We start from the raw sequence: 22,373 nt of genomic DNA on the forward strand, positions 1-22,373 counted from the left end.
AACTTAACACATCGAACGCGTGTATGGGAGGACTGTTGTTAGGCAGCACTGGCTTGTACTCCGCGGTCTGTGGTCTCATGGACTTTGCTGGCATTACAATAACTAGACACAAGTTAGAACCAAAACAGCAATAAAGGAGATGTCACACGAGCTGTGCTGGAGCCCGTGTCTTACAACGTCCCTCCGGTGCTCGCGGCGGCCCGCTCACGGCCCCGCCTGCCCTCCAGGCGCTTCTGACTCAGTGTTGGATTTCTGCCTCTAAACGAACCACGGGTTTCTTTCATTTTTCCCTCCGATGTTCCAGATAATTTCCAGGACGCCGCCGGCCTGAGGCTCCCCCGACACCGCCCCTGAGCGCAGGGCCCCGCGACGCACCTGCCGCAGGCTGCGGCGCCGCGTACGCCTCGGGCGGAGGGGACAGCCCCGGTCCCCGCCCTTTACCTCTGGAGCTCTCTTTAACGTTTCAACCACCGCCTCCCCTGTTCTCGGCGGCCGGAACGCGCCGCGAAGGGGGCGCCCACCACAACCTCCCACCGTCGCTGGGGCGAAGGCGTTCCGCGCCGCTTGGGCCCGCCCGGCCTCCGTCCCTGCGGCTCCCGCCCCACCGCCTCCCCGCCCCGCCCCCGGCCGTGGCGTCGCCGGGCTCCGTTTCCGTGATAGCTGCGAGCGGGGCCGGCGGCGCGCTGGGTGTGTGCGGGAGCGCGGCGGGGGAAGCGGGCGCCATGGAGGAGGCGGCTCGGGCTCTCCGCCGTCCTTATTAGAGCCGCCGCCCAGCCTAGCTGGAGCCATGGACAAAGCCGACAAGGTGTGAGGGGCGGGTTCGGCGCTGAGGAGACCGTAAACAGCTGCGGCGGGAGGGGGCAAGCGACGCCCCGGCGCCGCGGTGAGGGCGGGGGGCGAGCGGCCGGGCGGGGGACGGAGGGGAGCGCCGGGGCGGCGGCCCGGCTCTGTCAGACCCGCGGTTGTCAGGCCCGGCCCGTCGGGCAGCGGCCGAGCGGAGGGGCAGGGCGCGGCCCGCGGCCTGCCGAGGCCGGTGGTGGTGCGAGGGGTGCGACGGGGACCTGCCGTGCCGGGGTGCGGGCTGCCGTACCTCCCCGCCGAAGAAGGGCCACTGGGAGGCTTCAGACGGGGCGTTCTCCAGGCTGCGCGCCGGAGCTCGGCGTATGTTGCCGGGTCGGTAGCCCGGCCGGCGGCCCCTCTGCCGCTCGGGAGGCCGGGCGCTGGGCGCTGCCCGCCTGCGAGAGGTGTCCGGCCGGGCCGGGGCTGCCGGGGTGGGCTGCGGAGCGGGCACCTCCCGTCCGTGTTCGCAAAGGGGTGCGTAGGTCTGGCTCGGCCTGTGCCCTTCCTGTTCCTTCAGGCTTTGTTTCAAGCTTAGGCAATAATTGCACTTAGTGACATTTGATTTAAACTTGCCTGGTCACTAGAAGAGACATTTACGGGCTTCCCGAGGACTTTGCAATATGAGAGATGTGTCACTCTTGTTGAGATACTGCAAATATCAGGTTCAGGTTGAAATTTGTAGTGTTGGGACGTAGCCGTTGGTCGCAGCTGGTTAGCTGAGAAGGACAGAGTTGGGTATAGCTCACTAATCCTACAAGTTGCTATTTTTTTCCCCTCGATGTTTAACTTGGCTTTGTCAAGGTAATCTGTTTGAGTTATTCTTAAGACTTCTCAAACTATAGTTAGGAAGAAGCTTAAGCTGGGACTTCAGAGTTCATATGGTTTGTTACGTACATGCAATAAAATGTTTCATCATCAGGAGGTCGTTCTAAAAAGTGTATCTGAAATGAATGTTACCATCCATAAAAGCTTAAAAGTAAGATCAGGTTGTTGTTTCCACAGAATGTGTTGAAAATTAATGAATTACTGCTTTTTCTTTTTTTAGTTTTCACCTTTGGCGTCTCCAGGGGTTCTAATAGTTGGGTTAATAGATAAAATAACACAAGCTCCTGTAGCAAAGTAGATACTGAGTAATAATGCACTCTGTGAAGGTATATTGCCTTTCATTTTGTACGTATGTCTAAGGAAGTCAGTGAACAGTGTATCTTATTACAGTATGGACCCACTGTGTCTTTCTTACTAAACCTTCTCATGTGAAAATTACTTTAAATTCACTTCTTTTCATGCTTTCTTATTTACCTTCATGTGGAACTGATCTTATTCTGTAAACTTAACATTAATCTAACCCTTTTGCTGTAAAATCTTGTGTTTCAGGTTTTAAGTGTGCTCCCTTTCCTCCCCCCCTTCCCCCATTCATCTGTAATTAGTACTGCAGTACACTTGTGAAATATTTATTCCTTGTTGCTTGAGCTCTTCATTACTGGAGGTTCACACACATGCCTCTATCAAACCATTCTCTTTTCATTTGTTGGAAATAGCTCATGAAAACTGAGAATCATTGTGTTAATTCATAGTGTAAAGTGTTGACTCTGTCTGATTAGCTTAAGTAAGTCCAGTATTTCAACTTGGAGGTGTATTTAAGCTCTTTGAAGCAAGAACCATCTTATTTATTCTGTTTGCAGTATATCTAGTCCTGTTGGTTCCTTATTCACTAGTAAGGCTTCTAGGCAGACAAATAATTAATACCTGATGAGTTTCTAAAATGATTTAACTATCTTATTGCTTTTGTCCCCTCATTATACAGTAGCATCTTGATTAGGAGATCCCTAAATGCTTTGGGTTTGAACCTTTTATGCTGTAAGAATTGAACGTAATCTCCTTTTCCTGTGTGTTTGAGAAGGTTGCATAAGTTTTGGATGCTGTTCCATCTTTTCTTTGATATAGGCTCCTTTCTGCACCTGTGTTGCACGGCATCTGATAAATGAATATTAAAGCATGCAGACATGTGTTAACAGTGCTTCTCTGCTTTCCCCCTCGATGTTCTTTCAGCCACAATATGGTAACTGTGCATGCTGATTTGGAATCACTAGTGTGGAATTACAATATGGAGTAGGAATATTGTACTATCTTATAGTATTTCAAGAGTAAAGGGAGATAGTAAATGCTTTTGAGGGAATGTATTTGAACAGTGTTTTGTGGTGTTGGCTCAGTAAATCTGTATGAGATGCCATGCACCAAGAACATTTGGACAACTAAATGACAAAAAGTTGTAGATTGCCCTTCAGGTTTCTCTTACCTAAATCCTGGTATGACTTTGCCTGTTATAATATGCTCAGTGATATTTTGACAGCTGCCATAGAAGAAAACATAGTCATGTTGTTTAAAAACAATTATTTTATGATGAGATGTGTTCTGATTTTGGTGGTGGGTGTGGAAGTTTACTTTTGTCTACACCATAACCATAAAAAGTGTGTGGGTTTCAGCAGTTAAATATAGGTTATATACCTACAAGAGATAGAACTTGCCACATGACCTCTGGCACTCTTTCCATTGAAGCTGATTGTGATAGAAAACTAAAGAGAAACAACTTGCACTTTCCCCTCTCGAAGACACTGCTGTGCTCTGATTTTTCTCGGTGTTAACACATGTGTCTTGCCCTGTGATTAAGACATTTAGTTCCATCAGTGCAGTTGAGAAATTAGGTGAAGTTGCAAAATCAGTGACCTGTGTTTTGTATTAGTATTGCTTAAAGACAGGCTGTTCTGCTTGCCTCTACTATTCTTGACCATTCGACAGTTGGCTTGATAATATGCTTACCATAGAAATAGCACTGGTTCTGTGTTTTGTGCTACCTATCCCATGCAATTTCCTTAGGAGTTTCCTACCCACGGCAGAATTTTCAACTGAGGCAAACTGGAAAAGGTCAGTTTTCCTGTGCTGGACATTTTGTGTGGGTTTTTTCTCTTGAACCTTGAAAATGCAGAAGAACTTAGGGTTTGTGAGTTTTGAATTATCTTATTAGAGAATATGTTCTCCAGTGAATTTGGATGTTATTGATATGATATATGAACATCTTTTTGATCAAATTTATTTATCCTTGGCTAGCTTGTAGAGATGAGGAAGCTGATTTACATGAATGGTTTCTATTAATACTTTTAGTACATAAGCTACAAAGCATTCAAATATTAGTACTTCAGATTTGGTGGTGTGAGTTTTTAAGTTTGTATGTACTGTTGAATGCTGTAAACTAAAGCAAAGAGGATCCTCTTGGTGGCCTTTTTAAATCTTTGGATGAGCTTTGTAACTGTAAACATTAAATTTTACCACCACCACCACCCTTTTTTTTCCTAGAATATTCTGGGTTTGAGTTTAAACATGGCAACTTGTCATATTGTGTCACTTACCAGTTTCTACATATACATAAAAATTTTTATACTTAGCTTTGTTACATTCTGAGCGTGGTACTTTCTTCTGTGAAAGGGAAGAGAATTATGCATGGCTCCCTTATTATGAGCTGAGGGGAAAGGGGAAGACTAACTTCATAGAGTATTTACTTTAAGCGTTGTGTTGAAATTACTGTGTTTAAGCTAAATAGGGAGGATTAAATTTTGTGCTTTGTGAAATGGCCTGCTGCTGGTGTTTCCAGTTGGACTGCATATTTACCATTCCTTAAGTATTGCCACTTAGAAGCAACTAATTATAGAAACAGTGACTTCCATATTTGTAAAGTTTCTCTTAAAATAGAGGAAATGTGACCTGTCTTACTACTAAAATGACTTTTAAATTATGAAATCCAAAATTCAGAAGTGGGATTGTTTTTCTAAAAACAGAGAAGTTTGGAGCTATGTTTTTTTATCTTACATTTGTGATGAGACTTCTTGTTTCCAGACTCTGAGGCAGCAAAGCAGCTGATTTTATTATAGCCCTCTGAGATGTGGCATCTGTGTCTATTTTCTCACCCTGTAAATGGCAAGATTGATATCCAAGTGTTCTTTTCTGAGAGAGCAAGCTGACAGAGATCCTATTTAATGGAAAATGCTGAATGACATTAAGCTACAATGAACAAAAACTTTTCTAAGATTAAACATACAGTGCTATAACTATAGGACAAAGTTTACCAGTCTGTTCCTGCTTGTGTCATCTTCTGTCTTTGCAGCTGTTGATGACTACAGTAGCTTTTATATAGGAAACAAAGGATCACTTCAGTATATATGCTGTCTTGCAAGAGTTGTAATTGTTGGACTGAAATATGTAATGAGCTACTGCAAAACATTTTGTAAATTGAAACTAGGCATATCTACAAAGGAGACTTCTGTAAAAGTCTTGGGTTCTTTTGAAGGGGAGTGCTTCCATTAATAGGCAACTGATTGAAAATCTAATGTTTTGGCATGACTTAAGTTTATATTGAGAATTGAGTTTGGTTATGAAAGATAAATTCTAATAAAGCTTTGTTTAGCTTTGTGATGTGAAAGGTTGAATAAACATGAAAAAGTTGCATTCCAAAATAAAGTTTGGTCTTGCAACATTTGCAGTGTTTGCCTTTAGATTGCCTGATCAAAACTATACACTACTCTGTATTAACTGTTTAGAGTCTGACCCTGCATTTACCGTTGTCAGTGGCAAAGCACTAATTTCTTAGTGGATGCGGGCTAGAATAAATCTTAGTACTGTGAGTGCAGTTAGAGCATAAGTTAGTATCACAAGTGCTGTGTTGTAAGGATTAGGGAAAGTGTGGAAACCTTCCTTCAAATCCTTTAGTGCTTAACAAATTTTTCTTGTCTAATTCTTTTTGCTTGCTTGCGATTACGACCCAGTGGCATGGTCAGTCTTGCTGGTTCTCTTCATTTGCACTTGTCACTCCATTTATACTGTGTGGATGAAATCTTTGGGGAATCGTATTCATACATATTTGCATGCACTTGGTTTATGCATTTAGTATTTGCTTCTGAAACAAAATACTGTTTAAAAGAAGGATCTCATCTCTTATTCTGAAGTTTACTTCAGTTATCATTGGTTGCATTTTCTGCATTTTCCATTGAGTCTTAGGCATGTCAACATGGTATTTAAAAAAAACAAACCCAACAACAACTGTTTTATTTGGCATCATTATTTCTGTATCTGGCCAAAGAAACACAGAGACAACCTGTTAAAAGAAATAAGAAGTCTCTGTTGGAGATACTTTTTGCTTGTCTAGCGCAATCAGAAATTAGCAGCACCTTTACTTCCTACTAAATTGATTATTTTATTTTGCTTTTTGTTTCCCTTTCTCTTCTTACACTATTAAGGAAATATTATGTCTGTTCTGACAACATATTAGGAGCCAGGAGACATAAAATGCCATTTATAAAAAGAGAAGTTACTTTGTCGTCTTTCTTCACTGGTCCTTCCTCCCAGCGGAGTAAAGGATAGTCCTAAAAAAAATCTGCTTAGATGACTTTGGGCAAATTACTTGGCGTTGCTGTTTTGTTTCCTTCACATGTCAGATGAAACCACTAACCATCTGTGAAAAGTACTGAAATGTCTGGGTAATCACATTGGAGAGTTAATTCTGTTTATGTTTTGGTTTGGTTCCTGACTTGGTACATTTGCTTCCCCTTTTTGCTTTCAAGTTAATAAAGTTTCCTGTCCTCATCTGAAGATGCATCCTAAGTAAAAAGGAACTTCTAAGTATTTTAGAGGGACTGGTAAAATACTATAAGGAAGCAATATGTTCGAGTTAATTTGTTTAGCTGGTAATACACTTGAGCTGTCTTTTTCTACCCTGGATTGGAAATGGGGACTACTTTTTTCATGAAGTGTATCAGTTGTGATGAGGATTGCTTGTATTATGCTTCCTGAATGATTTTGAAACACTTGTATTAAGGCTTTTAAGTTTTTAGTCGCTGCTCTGGCGAGTTAGCGTATTTTTTTTTTTTTAATATATATATACACACACATAATGCCTGCAGAACAAATTGCAAAATTTAAAACCAGAGCTTTACCTTAAATTATTCTTTTGGCTGAAACAAGTTTCTTGGAAGCATTTAAAAAAAAAAAAACAAACCCAAACTTTCTCGAACTGACCCAGCCTGTAGGTACAGATTAAATTGCACAAGAAAACTGTGCTTAAGATATAAGGCATGTAAAAGATTTCTGAAGTGCAGTTTCAATTCCTTTAAATAACAGTCCTATTGAAGTTCTGTAGGCAAAAAAAGAAATTAACTTTCAAATACGCTCATATGTGTTTATGATTACAGGATATGCTGTATCTTTATTTTACCACTACAGGTAAGCTGCATATGTTATGAGCTGTACAGAAAATGGTAATTAAATACATCAGCCAATTGCTCTGTCATAGCAATAGTTAATCATTACCTGTAGAAGAGACCGGGCAACAGGAAAGGAAACACTGAAGTTGTTCTACTTTGGGCATCTCAAAGTTGTTCGAACCTAGCAAAATCAAGCAGAAGAAATCAAATGAGATTTTCCTAAACTTGTAAAATTACATAAGAGATTTGGGGTTTTTTGTTTTGTGGGGTTTTTTTGTGGGTTTGTGTTTTTTTTGGGGGGGGGGATTATTAGTATAAATAAAAACAACAAAACAAAACCGAAATATAATAATCCTATTTTTACTAGAAAGATTAAAATACATCAAATTCCATCCAAAATACTTAAATGGAAAAGTAAGGTAGGGATTATCTTTGCAAATTGACAAGAAGTACTTTGCTATGGCAGCCCTGCTGATGGGAGTCATTTGGCTCCTGCTTTGATCAGTTATATCTCCTTCTAATACTTGATATGAAAGACTGTTCTCACGTAATACTGACAACAAATAATGGCATAATACGATATCACAAAAAACATTGTAATGAGACCATTCTGTAAGTGACTTGCCATTAAGGAATGATGTTTGTATTTCCACATCAATTTTCCAAAATAACATAGGGAAAGAGCAGACGGAATAGAAAGACCTTTAAATTAGGGAATCTTGTCTCAACCTCAATCACAAATAAAATGTTTTGACTATTTTCCAAGCCAGCACTAAAGTCGTTTATAATTAGTATCTTGGCGAAAGTTCACTTGACATGTTGCTGGGAGATACTGACCAGCAGATTAGGAATAGTTGTTTGAAAGTTTTCAGAGCTTCATGAAGAACACCGTATTTACAAAGCACTTACCCAGGTTTTACTGTTGAATTCCTTATGGATGAGACAGCCTTGGTGTATTCCTTTAACATTTATGCCATCCAGCTCTGTAGGCCAGCCCACAGCTGAATCTATTCTTAAACAAATATTTTTGCCTTGCAATCTTGAAATAGCATGAAAAAAACCCTTTTAGTTTTCTGGGAGGGATTTCAGTGTTGGTATTTCTGTTGTTATGTGTAAGTGTACATAAGCACTAGAGGGGGTTTTTTTAGTTAGTTATTTAATGGAAAGTGTTTATCCTCATGGTGCTGTGTGTGGAGGAGAATGCCTTGGAGTTTTGCATAGGGGTGGGTGAGTCACCAGCAGCGGAGGGATGTGCCTGAGGTCAGAGGAAGTTCTGTGTAGAGCAGTGTGTTTGAGTTGTGTTGCACAAGTTCAGTGCTGCCGTTGAACCTGCACCATAGCTCATACTCTGTATGTAACTTCAGGACTTGAAAAAGATTTAATGTATTTAATATTAAGGTGGTTATTCCACTGTAATGTAGACCTTGTTGCACAGCAGGTAGTGATACTTTTGTATTGGTGCTTGTAGCCATAAGCATTTTCACAGCAGTCATTAATAATCACTTTTTTGGCAAGGATAGTGTATCTTGTCACTTACTAAGATGTACCTTTTCCCCCTCTGCCACTCTAATTCTACTTTTATCTTTTCATTTATTTATTTAGATGTTTTGTTTTCCTCTCTTGATTGCTGCTAAAACTTCAGGTCTCTTATGCTACAGTTTTATCTGTAAATGACTGATGTTCTTACTAAATAAGCATATCAAAGAAGAGACTCATTTTGGTGGAAGGGATGTTTCTGCTTTCTCAGCACACTTTGACAAGCCCAAAGTCAGAGAAGCCTCTCAAGAACTGGTTAAAAATAATAATGGACTCTCTACTCCACAATTTTTGCTTCCCACCCCCTCTTTTTGTATAATTTTTTTGAATTCTCAGTCCAATTACACCAAGCTTTGCCCTTGGTCACTGTGGCTTGCAGAACATCGTACCATCAAAGTTGTTAAGGATGTAACTTTGATCTCAAGTTAATACTTGCAGACATCCTGCAGACAGCTGTCTCCTATCCTAAACAACATTTCGCTTAGAAAGCTTCTGACTGTGTTTATGAAGTTCATTTTTAGTGAGGTGCACAGTATCTGGAAAAAGCGAGTGATGTTTAAATAAAATTATTTGGTGAACTGATGTTTACAGGAAATGGCTAGTGGTGAAGTTCAAGCTAATACTGTAGCTAACACTGCATAAAATCTCATGGAAGTATGAATGGGCAAATTTGATAATGGAAGGGTAAAAATAAAAACAGAGACAGCCACTTTGTGTGTAATAACACTTTTTATAGGAAAAGTTTGATTTCCACTTGTACTAGTCATCCAAATAGCTGCTACAGAATGACTGTCTTTGCAATTACCTAGTTTGAATGTCATATTTGGAGCTGAAAAGAATGGATTGAGCAAAACTTTTGGTTTAATTTTCAACATTGGCAGGGAATTCTAATACTGTAGTCATAAGTAATCTGTATTGAAAATACTTCTGGTAGTTCTGATGTTTTAATAGTGAACGTAAGGCATGAAATTTAGGGAGTTTTTACAGTCTCAGCTATGGGCTTTTTTTCCTCTCCCCTTCTGAAGAGTATGTGACAGCAAAGTACTTAAACACCAGTTGGTTTTCAACTTGTTTGGTGAATTACAGTGTAACTCATGGTCTTAGTAATTTACTTGATGATGATTCTACCTTTTGCTTAGTAATTAAATTTTCTCATATGTAAGTGCGTCAGACTAACTAAACAAAGATCCAATACTCTGCCTGAGTGGATCTTGACCTCACTTTTTCTAGTTCCTGCTGATATATTAAAGTACCTACTCATCAAGTAAAAGCAGCTTTTCTTACTCACTGGGACAACTGTATTTTCAAAACATTTCTTGGGCTTACCCCTCCATCTCTGTGCTGCTAAAGAAATACGGGATCTTGCTTAAAAAAGATAAATGTTGGACTTACTAGATTCAGATATTGGGCAGGAAGGATGCCTATGGATGCACTGAGCAAGGACATGGACTGAGAAGTGTGCGGTAGACACAGGACTACTAGCCGTGATATTTTCAAAGCTTCCACTGTTTAACTGTTTCTGCTCGTGTGGACGGTCTACAGGTAGTGGCAAGGATATAAGGCTGTCCTCAGCACATCAAACTGTCAGGCTCTTCTTTTGTAGAATAGAAGCATGTACTTGTACAGGTTATGCACTGCCTTTGGAGTGCTTTTAGACAAATGGAAGGAAAAGTTTCTGGAATCCTTGCCTCCTTTAGAGAGAATCGTCTTAGAAATTGGTATTCAATGAGATACTAATGTGAGACAAGTATAATTAAGCTGCAAACTTTGTACAAAAAAGGTGCTTTTTGGCTGAATGTAACTTAAAATGGAACACAGAATTTAAGAGTACTTTGGATCTGCACTTGTCATACTGAATAGAGAAATTTTCATTGTTTAAGATCCAGCTATTCTGTACAAGACAAAAAGTGTGGGTAAAAACATATAAGCTTTTGAGGATACCTTCAGGATTGGGAGAGATACTTTTATTTGAAAGCAGTCTTTAAATTGCTTTCTAAAACTTAATTTCTAAGCAGTCTTTAATGCCTTCATTGCAAAATATAATCATATTCTTAGCACTTTTAACATATGTTAAAATTGTGCAGATGGAATGTGTGTGTGGGGTGGTTCTGTGATACGCTATTTTAGTAGTAAACCTATGGTTTAATGCTGAAAAATCTTTTTTATAATTGCCTAGAAACATGGTCAGATTTGTAGAGCAGGCCAAGCATTACTATATCTTCCATATGTTGGTTTCACTTGTGAAAGTCTCCAGAACTGTGCTCCACCTACAGTGCTAATTTGATTTCTTTCTGTGCTCAGACTAGTATATTCTTTGCAAGATCTGAACTTCAGTCCCTTTTAAATTAATTAGTGTTTGCACTTTGAAATGTAAAGGTTAATACAAATGCTAAATGTTGGTGATCTGTATTATACCCTGTGATGGGAAGGATGTAATAAGCACTTGCCAACTGTTTTACGCCTCTTTCAGTTTACTGCAGAAATCCTGTCATCCATTTGCTTGTTATTTGTGGTACAGACTGTACAACATTATGAATCTAAATTTTCCCAAGCAATCTATGATTGTGTTTAATGAAGCTGTTGTTTCTATTTTCTTCAAGAATGTCAAGCTGTCAGCTGAAGTAGAACCATTTATTCCTCAGAAGAAGGGTCCAGAAACACTAATGATCCCAATGGCACTTCCTAACGACAGTGGAGGAATTAACGGCATGGAACCAACTCCTATCCCTAGCTACCTGATCACTTGCTATCCATTTGTACAGGAAAACCAGCCCAATAGGTAATAAATGTGTTCTTCATGGAAGATGATGTGTTTTTAAATGAGTTTAAACTTTTGGTAGACTTGAGAGGAATGAGTGAGCATATTCATTCTGTTCGCTGTATTTAATTTTGTGACTATTCATGGGTGAGGGTGAAGTTTCTCTGTCTCTGATCTTTTTTACTTACTTCCATGACTCTACTTTTCTCTATTCATACCCTTTGCAGCTTTTCTTGCCCTGACTACAGAGGTCTGGTACAAATCCCTCACAAAGTCACCTGCTGTGCTCTTCCATCTTCTAGGGCAGTCAGTAGGTCTGTGTCTGAATCTCTGATGCTGAAGCAAGGCTCCATGTGTCTAACTTGGATCCTGCCATGGCAAAACAGTATGCAGCTGGCAGTTGTGTTGTGTAGCTGTGTCCAGGGTTGTTTTTTTAGCATAAGTAGTTATAATACATTTTGTTTGGGAACTCCTTTATTCTAACGCACATGCTCTTTATCCTTACCCAAATGGGTATTCACTAAATGCACAACTTCAATATAAATAATCAACTCAACTCTGAAGGCATAAATTATTATTGCTGTTTGGTTTTGAAAAATGTACTCAGTGTTTGCTTAAGACAGCACTTCAATGCTGCTGTACTTGAATATGTAAGAACAAAAATAATCCTTTAGCAACTGCCTGCTGCTGATCTATAAAATTATCCTTATCTTTTCTTACTCTTTCTTTAATATTCTGGCCTCTGCGTTTCCCATGTAGATTTCCTGGTCTCTTGGGGATTTGAATAGAGAGAGAGAGAGAGAGAGAGACTTGGGTTCATAGTTTCCAATGGGGTCTGCTAGTAGTATGCTGTATCACAAATAAATACAAGAAGTCGTCTATGCACTTGGTTTCAGTAGTGAGGTCATAAATGCCTGTTTTCATGTGTGCTGCTTAAGGCTTGCATTTTCATAGGAATTCTGAACAAGGGTGACTTGGCAACTTAACATGCTCAAGTACTTGGCCCTGTGTTGGCTAATGAATGACACTGTTCCATGTGTCTGCTAGCTTACCTTGTGTAAACTTGGGTATCTACTTCGGTTATATTATTGAAATTGTAATGGGACCAAAGTACTTGTGAAAAGAAATGCCTACATTTTGTTTAATATTGGAAATTTAATAAACTTATACAAATGCAAGATCGACAAAAATACTTGGTTTGCACTGGAATGTAATGCGAGCTTGTGAATCAATCAGCATCTTGAGGTCCTAATAAATTTAAGTTCAGTTATTAAAAGCTAAGAGCTCATGAAACAGATGAGTTAAGGTTGGTTGTTTTCTCAGGTTTTTTTTTTAAGGAGGTGGTAGAGATTGAGAGAGAAAAGCTTACTGAGCAGTTGCCTTTCCTTTTGATTTTTACAGACAGTTTCCATTATACAACAATGACATCAGATGGCAGCAACCCAACCCAAACCCTGCAGGACCATACCTTGCTTATCCTATAATATCTGCACAACCTCCTGTTTCTACAGAATATACATATTATCAGCTGATGCCAGCACCATGTGCTCAGGTCATGGGTTTCTATCATCCTTTCCCTACCCCCTATTCTGCACCCTTTCAAACAGCAAATGCTGTAAATACAGTTACTACAGAATGCACTGAGCGTCCCAACCCATCGGGCCAGGTCTTTCCATTATCCAGTCAGCGGAGCAGAAGCAGTAACAGGGGACCAGTCATACAAAAAGTAAGTCTGTTTTTTAATAGGGTAAGTAAAACTGCATAGAGAAAATACCTTTGCCCAGGAAGCATCATCTTATTTCAGTAAGAACAGGTATGGCAGTAGTATCAGTGGAAGGAAAGGTGGGCAGAAAAGGTATTAATCAGGCAATAGCAAAATTCTGTCTACAGAGATATTTTGTGGTAAAGTACTTGGTGAGCTTATAGAGCCTGCAAGTATAACATGGGAAACTCCCACTGCCTCTCTGCTAGATTGGTCTGAGCTTAGAATTACTTCATTAGGGAACACAGGAAGTATACCCATACCTTCTTCACCTTTTTTTTTTTTCTTTTTTTTAAAATACATTTCCACTTTATAAAAACCAGTTCATTCAGAAAATATTGCAAAGAAGTCTGATATTTTTATTTCCCTTAATCTTTTTTGTTTTTAAACGTGGCTTCTGTAGAGAGCATTAGAACTTTCAGTTGCCTTGCTTACAACTGTGAAGTCAAATCGTATGACGTGTGTGTGTCCCTAATCTTTTAAAGCAGCAACAGCAGTTACAGATGCACATAAAAAATAAACGGCCTCCAGTGAAAAATGTTGCCACTCAAAAGGAGACCAGTTCTTCAGGTCCTGAGAACAGATCAAAGATCGTTTTGTTGGTTGATGCATCACAGCAAACAGGTAATGTTTTTTTTTGTGTTCTGGGTGTACGAAATTGCTAGTACTACATGTCAGTCACCATCCTTCCTAAAAGAAGGTGGCTCTGGTTTAGATGTGGCTTTTTAAATGTGGCTTTTTGGTGGATCAAAAATATAATGAAAATGTGCTGATAGTTGCAAAGGCCTACTCAGTCTGTCACATTGTAACGTTGCAATGATATGGTACTCCTGCAGAGATTTTTTTTTTTCCCCCTGTCGAAAGCAGGCTCCTCTTGAAGGAGTTAATTGTTATTAATAGTTGTATCTAGATATAATATGTTCAAATACAATGCTGGTTTTGATTTTATTAGGAGATTGTTGTCATGTGTTGTCATTCGCTTTCCCTATTTTTTATGGTGTGTAGGTTTTTCATGTCCTTTAACAATTCCTGCATAAGTAATTTATTTTATTTTTCTCTTGCAGACTTCCCTTCGGATATAGCCAATAAGTCACTTTCTGAGAGCGCCTCTACAATGCTTTGGAAATCAAAAGGCAGGCGCAGAAGAACTTCTCACCCTGCTGCAGAGTCCTCTAGTGAACAGGGTGCAAGTGAAGCAGACATTGACAGTGACAGTGGCTATTGTAGTCCTAAGCATGGCAATAACCAGGCTGCAGCCATGACTTCAAGAAATACAGATTCTTGTGCAATGAACGTATGTAAACAGAACTGAATAACTTAACTACTTTTGTTTCCTACAGACTAATAAAAATTACTAAAACCTTTTTTTTTCCTTTTCAGGTTGTAGAGCCATCAATAAGTACAAGTAAGTATTGTCTTAGCTCATGAGCTGTTTACAATTTAGCTGGGTCACTTTTGCATGTATTTTGCTTTACATTTTGCTAGGAATCATCTTTTGATCTGCTTGCAGCATGCTACACTGATTGATCAGATGATCAATCAGAAGATTATCTTCAGACATATCTTCTGAAGATATGTCTTTACTGTAATTTCCACCACCTCCAACAAGACCCCAGTTATTTGTTGAATGAATGAGTATATAAGTAGCTATCACTAATGATTTGTCATCAGCTGCTTTTAAAGAATTAAAGAAAGCCAGAGACTCCAGTGGAAGCATTCAGATAAAGCTGTGCTTCTGTTGTGTTTTATCCTCAAGCTTCCTTACCCTGTGAGACTGAAGTTCATATCTGGGTAGAAACAGAGTTGAAGACTTCTCATTGTCTATTTGAGAAGTACTCATACTTTTATTGAAGCTTTAAAGAAGTATGGTAACATGAACAAATGTTTTTAGTCTGGGCTGCTATTAATGGCTGGACTCAAATCTGTATGAATGTGAACCTGACGTTTCCTTTGTCTGACTGCTTCCTGATGATCGGTTGTTGGCAGTTTGAATGTCTATAATCTGACTCTTCCATTAAGACTTCCATAATTCTCCTAATGTCTAGATACAGCTACAGAAGTCTTGTCAGAGGAGAATTAGACTTTCTTTGAGAACTTTATTTGTATCAAAATTGCGTTCCTGGCTCTGACGGCATGTGTGTTGTTAGGACGTGTTCTGTCATCCTAATTAATCTTTTCAATGATGGCACTTCTCATTTTCAGCTGGTATAAGTTGGACTAATGTAAATTCCCAGGCAACTCAAAAAAAACCTTGGATTGAAAAAACTCAGACGTTTTCTAGAGGTGGAAGACAAGCTGAGCAAAGAAATAGTGCACAGGTATGTTGCTAATGGTTCTAAAATCTAAGTATTCAGTTTCTTGTAATGTGTGAAAATAAGGAATTTTAAAATCATTATAAAATTAAAATACGAAGAATAGTTAATGAAAATGGTGAATGAAAATTGTGGAAGTTCAACCTGAAAGTCCAGTTGCACATTTCTACCTTGCATGTTTCTTCAGCTTGTGCTATTTCATATATATATGTGTGTGTGTGTGTATATATATATACACACACAATTTCACATGTCTGGCAATTTTCTACCTATAGCCTGTTCTTTATATGTATCTGCCTAGGAAAAACATTGCATACATCAAGTAGCCGGTGAAATGAAGACAGTGTAGGCGTAGAAAAGTTAGTTCAGGTTTTGACCCATTCACACTTCAAAAGGAAAAAAAAAAAAGCCCTCCCGCAAACTTGCTAACATTTTGCTTGAATTCAGTTATTGCAGACAAGAATAGCTGAGGTTGAAGTGGGAGCTTTGTCATAGATGCGTCTGTATACTCAGATATGTGAGCTATCTTGCCCTGTTTAGTTTTTTACATGCAACTGTTAATTTGTCTTGAATCTTGCCATTTGGTATCCAAGGGTTTATTATTTAAAGAAGCTCGATGCTCCTATCAGGCAGTGTAGCAGTTCTGAATCTTTTTATAATCTGTAGTTAAATCGGAGTCTTTTAGAAGACACTATTTGTCGTTTGTGGAATTGGGAGAGTAGGAAGAACCAGATTTCCTTTCATCTAGTTATAGTTTAGACTCTATGTCTGGCAGTTATTTTAGATATTTAAGAGCAAAGCAGGCACAGTTTTAGATTAGGTTTCCCCAGCCAAATTCGCTGTACCTCAAGGCAGAATTGTTCTAGAAACTATTTTCCTTTGAAACTAAATTTTTACCAGGTCCGTAGGACACTTTCTTCAGAAATACATTAGCATGAAAGATGCAGAATTTCAGATTCAAATCGTGCTTTGCTTTCAGCCACCCAGTCTTGCACATGTGATTCCACCAACCTTTCACGCAATAAACAGAAGAATGTTTATACTACAGAGGCCTCTTGTTGTTAGAGAACTCTATGCCTGTACTTTGGCCTGTACATTGGTGTGGCAGTAATTGCAAGCAGAATAATTTTGTAGTGGGAGATAGTTCTTTTGATCGTGGTTATAGACAGTTCCTCAAGACCCATGTCTGAGTTACATAGTCACCAGCAGCTCTTGTGGTTTTCTTCATGTTTGGCCAAAGGGACCTTATTTTTTTTCTTTTTTGTTGTTTTTTTTTTTTAATTGGAAATTTAGAGATGAATGTATACTGATGCTGTATTTGACTTGGGAGGGGGGAATAATCTGGTACTACCTGTAGAATATATTAGTACAGGTTTTAAAACAACAACAAAAAAAAACCCAAAATGACAAACAACAGCAACAGAAAAACCCCAGGGGAACACCAGAGCTCAGCTTATTAAATCTAATTCTGTCAAAACTGTATCACCATAGTTGCTGATTAGCGGACAAGAGAGCCTTACATGCATGCACACACATCTTGAAAAACTGAAATTGCAAAATGCAAATCCTGTTCATTATTTTCAGTCTGGGTTCAGAGGCAGAGACCACAGCACGTCTTCAGAAAGAAGGCAGAATTTGCAGAAACGACATGAAAAACCTCTAACTACAAGCCAGTCAAGCAGAACAGAGCAGAGTCCTGAACCTCTCTATTTTGAGGTAGTGTATGAAAACTGTTTCTGCGCTATAGTGGTGTGAGTTGTGGAGTAAGTGATGTTCCCCCTAATTGGAATTGGATTTCTTTAGCATAAAACATTACTCTTCTTTAAAAAAAAAAAAAATACAAATACAAAAATGCTTTGTTAATTTTTTGTTATTTTCTGTTTGCGTCACTTTTAAGCCCTTCTAGCTTATGTGGGACTTCAGGATTCAATTTATTCTTCTAGCTTCAGCTGTTTCAGTTGATGCTTTTCATGTGACTTTTGGTTCCATTCTCTTCGTTCTTGTGTATTGTTTAGGATGAAGATGAATTTCCGGAGCTAAATAGTGACAATGGCAGCAGTAAAAGTGGTAACATGCAGCAAAAGATTTCACCCAAAGTAGTAAGTAATTATTCGTTTTGCAAAGCATTTCTAAGTTAAGTAATTTTGAGACTACTTGATAAGTGTAATTTCTTCATCAATCTCCACTACTGTACTTAATGCAGTAAAATTGGATGTTCTTGGAGTATTGGCGTTACCAGCTTTGGATGGTAAAGAAATGCCAGTTAAAAGTGGTGTAGAGAACCCATCTTTGAAAAAAACACAGCTGGATTTTTGTCTGCTAATGAGATTGTTAACGAAGTGAAACTGTAAGATAGATGGATAGATATTTGGTATCATAGACTATCCCAGGTTGGAAGCGACTTATAAGGATCATTGAGTCCAGCTCCCAGCTTCTCCATCTCACTGGTTTCTCATGAGTTTTGTGCTTTTTGAAGTCACATGCTAAATTTTGGGTGAACAGTAGATGCAACAGGATTTTTGAGGCTAAGATTAGTTTTGAGGATTATCAAGCTTTTTTTGTGTTAATACATAAACTACATCCTGGTTATTCTTTGTGACTCAAAGGGCTTGCATTCAGACTGATCCTTTGATGCAGACTTTGCTTAAAACTGTTCAATCTACAAATATGTAGTAATGGTGTCAGTTTTTCAAAATAACTACAGTTTGTGTAATTTATTTTGAAATGAAAGTAAACTGAACTTTATCTGCTTCAAGGCTGTAGGAACAGTTTTTTGAAAGATATTCTTTTAATACCTGATCTACGTAAATGTTTTTGTTGCAGGACCATACATACAGGCTACTTAATCTTTGCAAGGGGGGATAAGAACACTCCCTTATTCAGCAATCAGACTAGAAAACCTTCTGAAGGCATAATTGGAGATAAATATAATAGCGTTTTAATGCAAAAATGAAATGCACGAGTTTCTAGTTCTGTTAACTTACTGTGTCATCTAGCTGTATTTAATAATTGGGATGCCATACTGGTGACTGAAGCACTGAAATGGTTCATTTGGTTTCTGGAATGCCACATTTCTTATGGTCTTTAGAGAGATGTCTTTTAATTGTGGTTTTTCTTGCGTTTTGTTTAAAATCCTAGTTGGATGACTTGCCAGCGAATTCTCCAATCAATATAGTCCAAACTCCAATTCCCATCACGACCTCTGTACCAAAGCGTGCAAAAAGTCAAAAGAAGAAGGCCTTGGCAGCAGCACTTGCAACAGCTCAAGAGTATTCAGAGATAAGCATGGAACAGAAAAAACTTCAAGTGAGTAGCACACCCCCACCTCCCCAGCAGTTGGTAAAAAGGAGTATCGATTAGTCATTGCTCTTCTTTATTCTATAATGGCAAGATTCTCCTTGTAAAGAATGTTTTGCAGGCACTATTTCTTTGTATTTATCACCATGTGATGTTTGTGTTATAGGAGGCTTTATCAAAAGCAGCTGGAAAGAAGAGCAAGACCCCTGTTCAGTTAGATTTGGGGGACATGTTAGCAGCTCTTGAAAAGCAGCAGCAAGCAATGAAAGCTCGTCAGATCACCAACACCAGGCCTCTCTCATACACAGGTATTTCTGAGCTGCCTGACCATGGCTGAATGTGTTTTGTGACAAAATAAATGTGATCAATCTGAGCATCTTAAATATGGGTTGAGTTGTTTTCCTGTCAAGTTTTAGTTTTTTAATATAATCATAATAAAAACCTGGGAAAACTTTCTTGGTATGTTCTCAAAATTTACCTGTGCTATCTTCGTCTGAGCTGCAGTATGCAATGGTGAAAGTCCATGTATAATTGAGGACAAACTTCTCCTAAGACCTGCTATTCAAAACTCAGGATTCATGTCTTGATTGTAATTCAGTGCTAAAATGAATATGTGAGAAGAATTGTATTAGATCAAACCAAACATTTACCACAGATATTACAAAATTCTCTTGGAAAGCAGCTTAGTAAGGATACCTGTGACTGATACAGAGGGATACCTCTCCAGGATATTCTTCCACCTCTACTCATTGTAGTTCATGACCTCCTGACCCCAGGCTTTCTAAAATCAAATTTGTTTCCTAAGCTATCCATCACTTCCATCACATGCTTTTACAGTCTATAAGGTCTGATGATAGTGAATTCTAACCTTACCACATGCTGTGTGGAGAAGCTTTTCCTTCTGTGTTTTTGGGGTTTTTTTGGGGGTGGCAGTCAGGGTTGGGTTGGTTGTACCCCACTCGCAGTTTTGTTAGCTTTCATAGCCTCTGTATTACAAAGACTGAAAAATTCATTCCCTGTTCTCCTCCTCTGATTCTTAGAGGTCTGTCATATCTTTTGTAGTCTGAAGAGTCCTGGTCTGTTTAGTTATTCCACTGTGGAAGCATGTTCCAGATCGCTTTCTCTGTACCTTCTTGTAGTTTTGTTGTATCTTTTTGAAAATAAGGAAGGTCAGACATGCACAGAATATTAAGTTATAGTTCCATCATGAATATATGCAATAGTTTACATATGCTTTTTTCCTCTCTTTCTTTTTCAATACTTAACATTAAATTAGCTTTTTTAATGTTTGCTGCTGAATACAGAACAGACATTTTTGTAATTATCTATTATAACCCATGAATCTCATTCCTGAGCAGTAAATATGTAGCCTAGAGTCCATTGTTATGGACATAGTTACCATTTTCCTTCTTGTGTGTTGCTTCATTTACCTGCTTTGAATTTCAGCTGTGTTCAAACATTAATTCAAGTTGGCAAGGTTATATCAAACAAAGCTCAGCAAAGAACAGTTCGCATTTCCATTGGAGTCCATGTTTGTTTTATTCTTTCTTGTAGAAGATACACTTAACTACATGCTTTACTCTCTTCTATTTTGTCCTGTCAACTAATCAAGACTTTGACAGCTAAAACTCAATGTTTGGATAAATATTTGCAACTTATCTTGCTATTATCGGCTTACTAATAAAGCTCATTTGAAAGAGATCCCTTACCAGTAAAGTAATTCCTTTCCTGGAATCCATAGCTTCCTAAAACATGAGGCTAAGTTTGAAGAAAGCTTAAAACCATCTGGGAGCAACAATATCTGATGATGTAATTTTCCTGTCATTATGAACTGCTTTTTTCCAAGGAAGGAAAATCTACTTTGAGAATTCATCAGTGGAAATACTGAAAACAGTGTTGAAATGAAGCTGACATGTCTTTTGGTGAAACTAATATCTTTCTTGTATTTAGTTGGCAGTGCTGCTCCCTTTCATACCAAAGAATCTGCCAACAGAAAGTCCTTAACAAAAGGACAGCCGTCAATGGGTTGCCTTAATCCTTTGGATTCAACTGCTCCAAAAGTGAAAAGAGGAAAAGAAAGGGAGATTGCAAAACTGAAACGCCCTACAGCACTTAAAAAGGTAAATATGTCAACCGTGGGGTGTCTTGATCCACACTCAAACTTCAGAAACATACTTGTATTTTCTTACTTGAGGACTAGCGACCGTGAGCATTGGGTAAGAGAGTTGTGAGCTTCTACCTCCTAGCTCCTGTTGCACTGATGTCCTGTCCTTTGGATCTAGGCATGCGACATGACTTTCATATCCCCATAATTAGTTGTAAATGGTACAAATCTATCTCAGTACAGATCGCAAGATTTTTTTTTTTTTTTTTTTTTTACTATAAGCACTAGGAATATGGGAGAGTTTGCAGTTTTTTCATGCTGAATCCTAGTTTGTAGTGCAATATAGTATGCTAAGCTTAAATTTTGCTTCTCTGCTTTTAGAGATGGGTATAGAACTTGCAGTAAAAATATGATTTTGGGTGGGTTTTTTGAGTAGATTTTAGAAGTGATTTTGGCTTTGGTTGGTGTTTTTTTTGTTTTGGTTTTTTTTTTTTTTTTTTTGGGTTGGTTGGTTGGTTTTTTTCATTTGTGGTTTGGTTTTTTTTGGTTGGTTGGTTTTTGTGTTTTTTTTTAAAGTGTGAAAGTCACCTGTACTCATGCTCCACATTTCTTGTCAAGATCACTTTATGGTATGGGCAGTTAGAACTGGTAAAGCTGTGCCTGTACAAAGGGTGGCTTGGGTGAAGTCGCTTTCCTCCCTGCCTCCCTAGCAATCTTTCTGACTGATCCATGATCTACTTGAGCTAAAGAAATTCACAGCTACCTGTTCAGAAGGGTTTTCCGAGCTCTCTGTTGTCAATACCTTATATGTTGTTGTTAATTATCATAGTAATACCAATATATCCATGGCTACTTACCTTTGCACTTTCTTTTCTTGTATAGGAAGGATTCTGTGTGTTCTGCTGCTTCACAAAGATGACTAGTATTCTTGCATAAGGTTTCTTTACAGGGGTGGGAATGAAAGAATTGTTAATGAGTGTTATGTGTCAGAAAAATTGTGAAAGTAGTTAATATTAAAATGAACTGTTGAAAGCACTATTTATGTAGAAGTATGAGAGTATTGCGTAGACCATCTGTATAATGCTGAAATGAAATACTGTTTGTGATCAAAGAGGAAACTGAAATGATTTCAGGGTTTTCTATCCTGGCATGAGTAGGAAAGTTCAATACAACTTGTTTAACTTTATTTTGTGTTACATTCAAGCAAATAGACATTTTTCTTTACAGGTATCTGTAATTTTCAGACACTGACAGCTGTTGGGTTTGTTCCTAGATCATTTTGAAAGAGAGAGAAGAGAAGAAAGGCCGTTTGTCAGCTGACCACAGCCTGTTGGGATCTGACGAGCAGAAAGAGGTTCATATAAATGTGACTGCTGATCAGTCTCAGGAGCTGGCCTCTCAAGAAGGTTGGTCTCCATCTCTCTAGCTCCCCTTTCCTCCCCCCCCACAATTGTGCTGGATATTTTAAATAAATAATCAAATATTGATTATTTATCCAACCCATACTGAACGTTGG

At 38.8% G+C, this 22,373-nt stretch overlaps 1 protein-coding gene across 1 annotated transcript in view; it reads left to right on the top strand.

The window, feature by feature from the left end:
• Positions 1–573: 573 nt before the first annotated feature.
• Positions 574–22,373, top strand: part of SECISBP2L (SECIS binding protein 2 like) — a 30,062-nt gene continuing 8,262 nt past the window's right edge. Inside the window, exons 1-13 of the mRNA XM_030498169.1 lie at positions 574–805; positions 11,225–11,403; positions 12,784–13,108; positions 13,633–13,768; positions 14,209–14,438; positions 14,525–14,549; positions 15,347–15,462; positions 17,041–17,172; positions 17,472–17,555; positions 18,595–18,762; positions 18,920–19,061; positions 20,704–20,873; positions 22,131–22,263. Of these exons, the coding sequence (XP_030354029.1) occupies positions 788–805; positions 11,225–11,403; positions 12,784–13,108; positions 13,633–13,768; positions 14,209–14,438; positions 14,525–14,549; positions 15,347–15,462; positions 17,041–17,172; positions 17,472–17,555; positions 18,595–18,762; positions 18,920–19,061; positions 20,704–20,873; positions 22,131–22,263 (1,858 nt within the window). The 5' untranslated portion in view covers positions 574–787. The remainder of the gene's footprint in view (positions 806–11,224; positions 11,404–12,783; positions 13,109–13,632; positions 13,769–14,208; positions 14,439–14,524; positions 14,550–15,346; positions 15,463–17,040; positions 17,173–17,471; positions 17,556–18,594; positions 18,763–18,919; positions 19,062–20,703; positions 20,874–22,130; positions 22,264–22,373) is intronic.

Source organism: Strigops habroptila, chromosome 9 (assembly GCF_004027225.2).
Source record: "Strigops habroptila isolate Jane chromosome 9, bStrHab1.2.pri, whole genome shotgun sequence".
Taxonomy (NCBI): Eukaryota; Metazoa; Chordata; class Aves; order Psittaciformes; family Psittacidae; genus Strigops; species Strigops habroptila.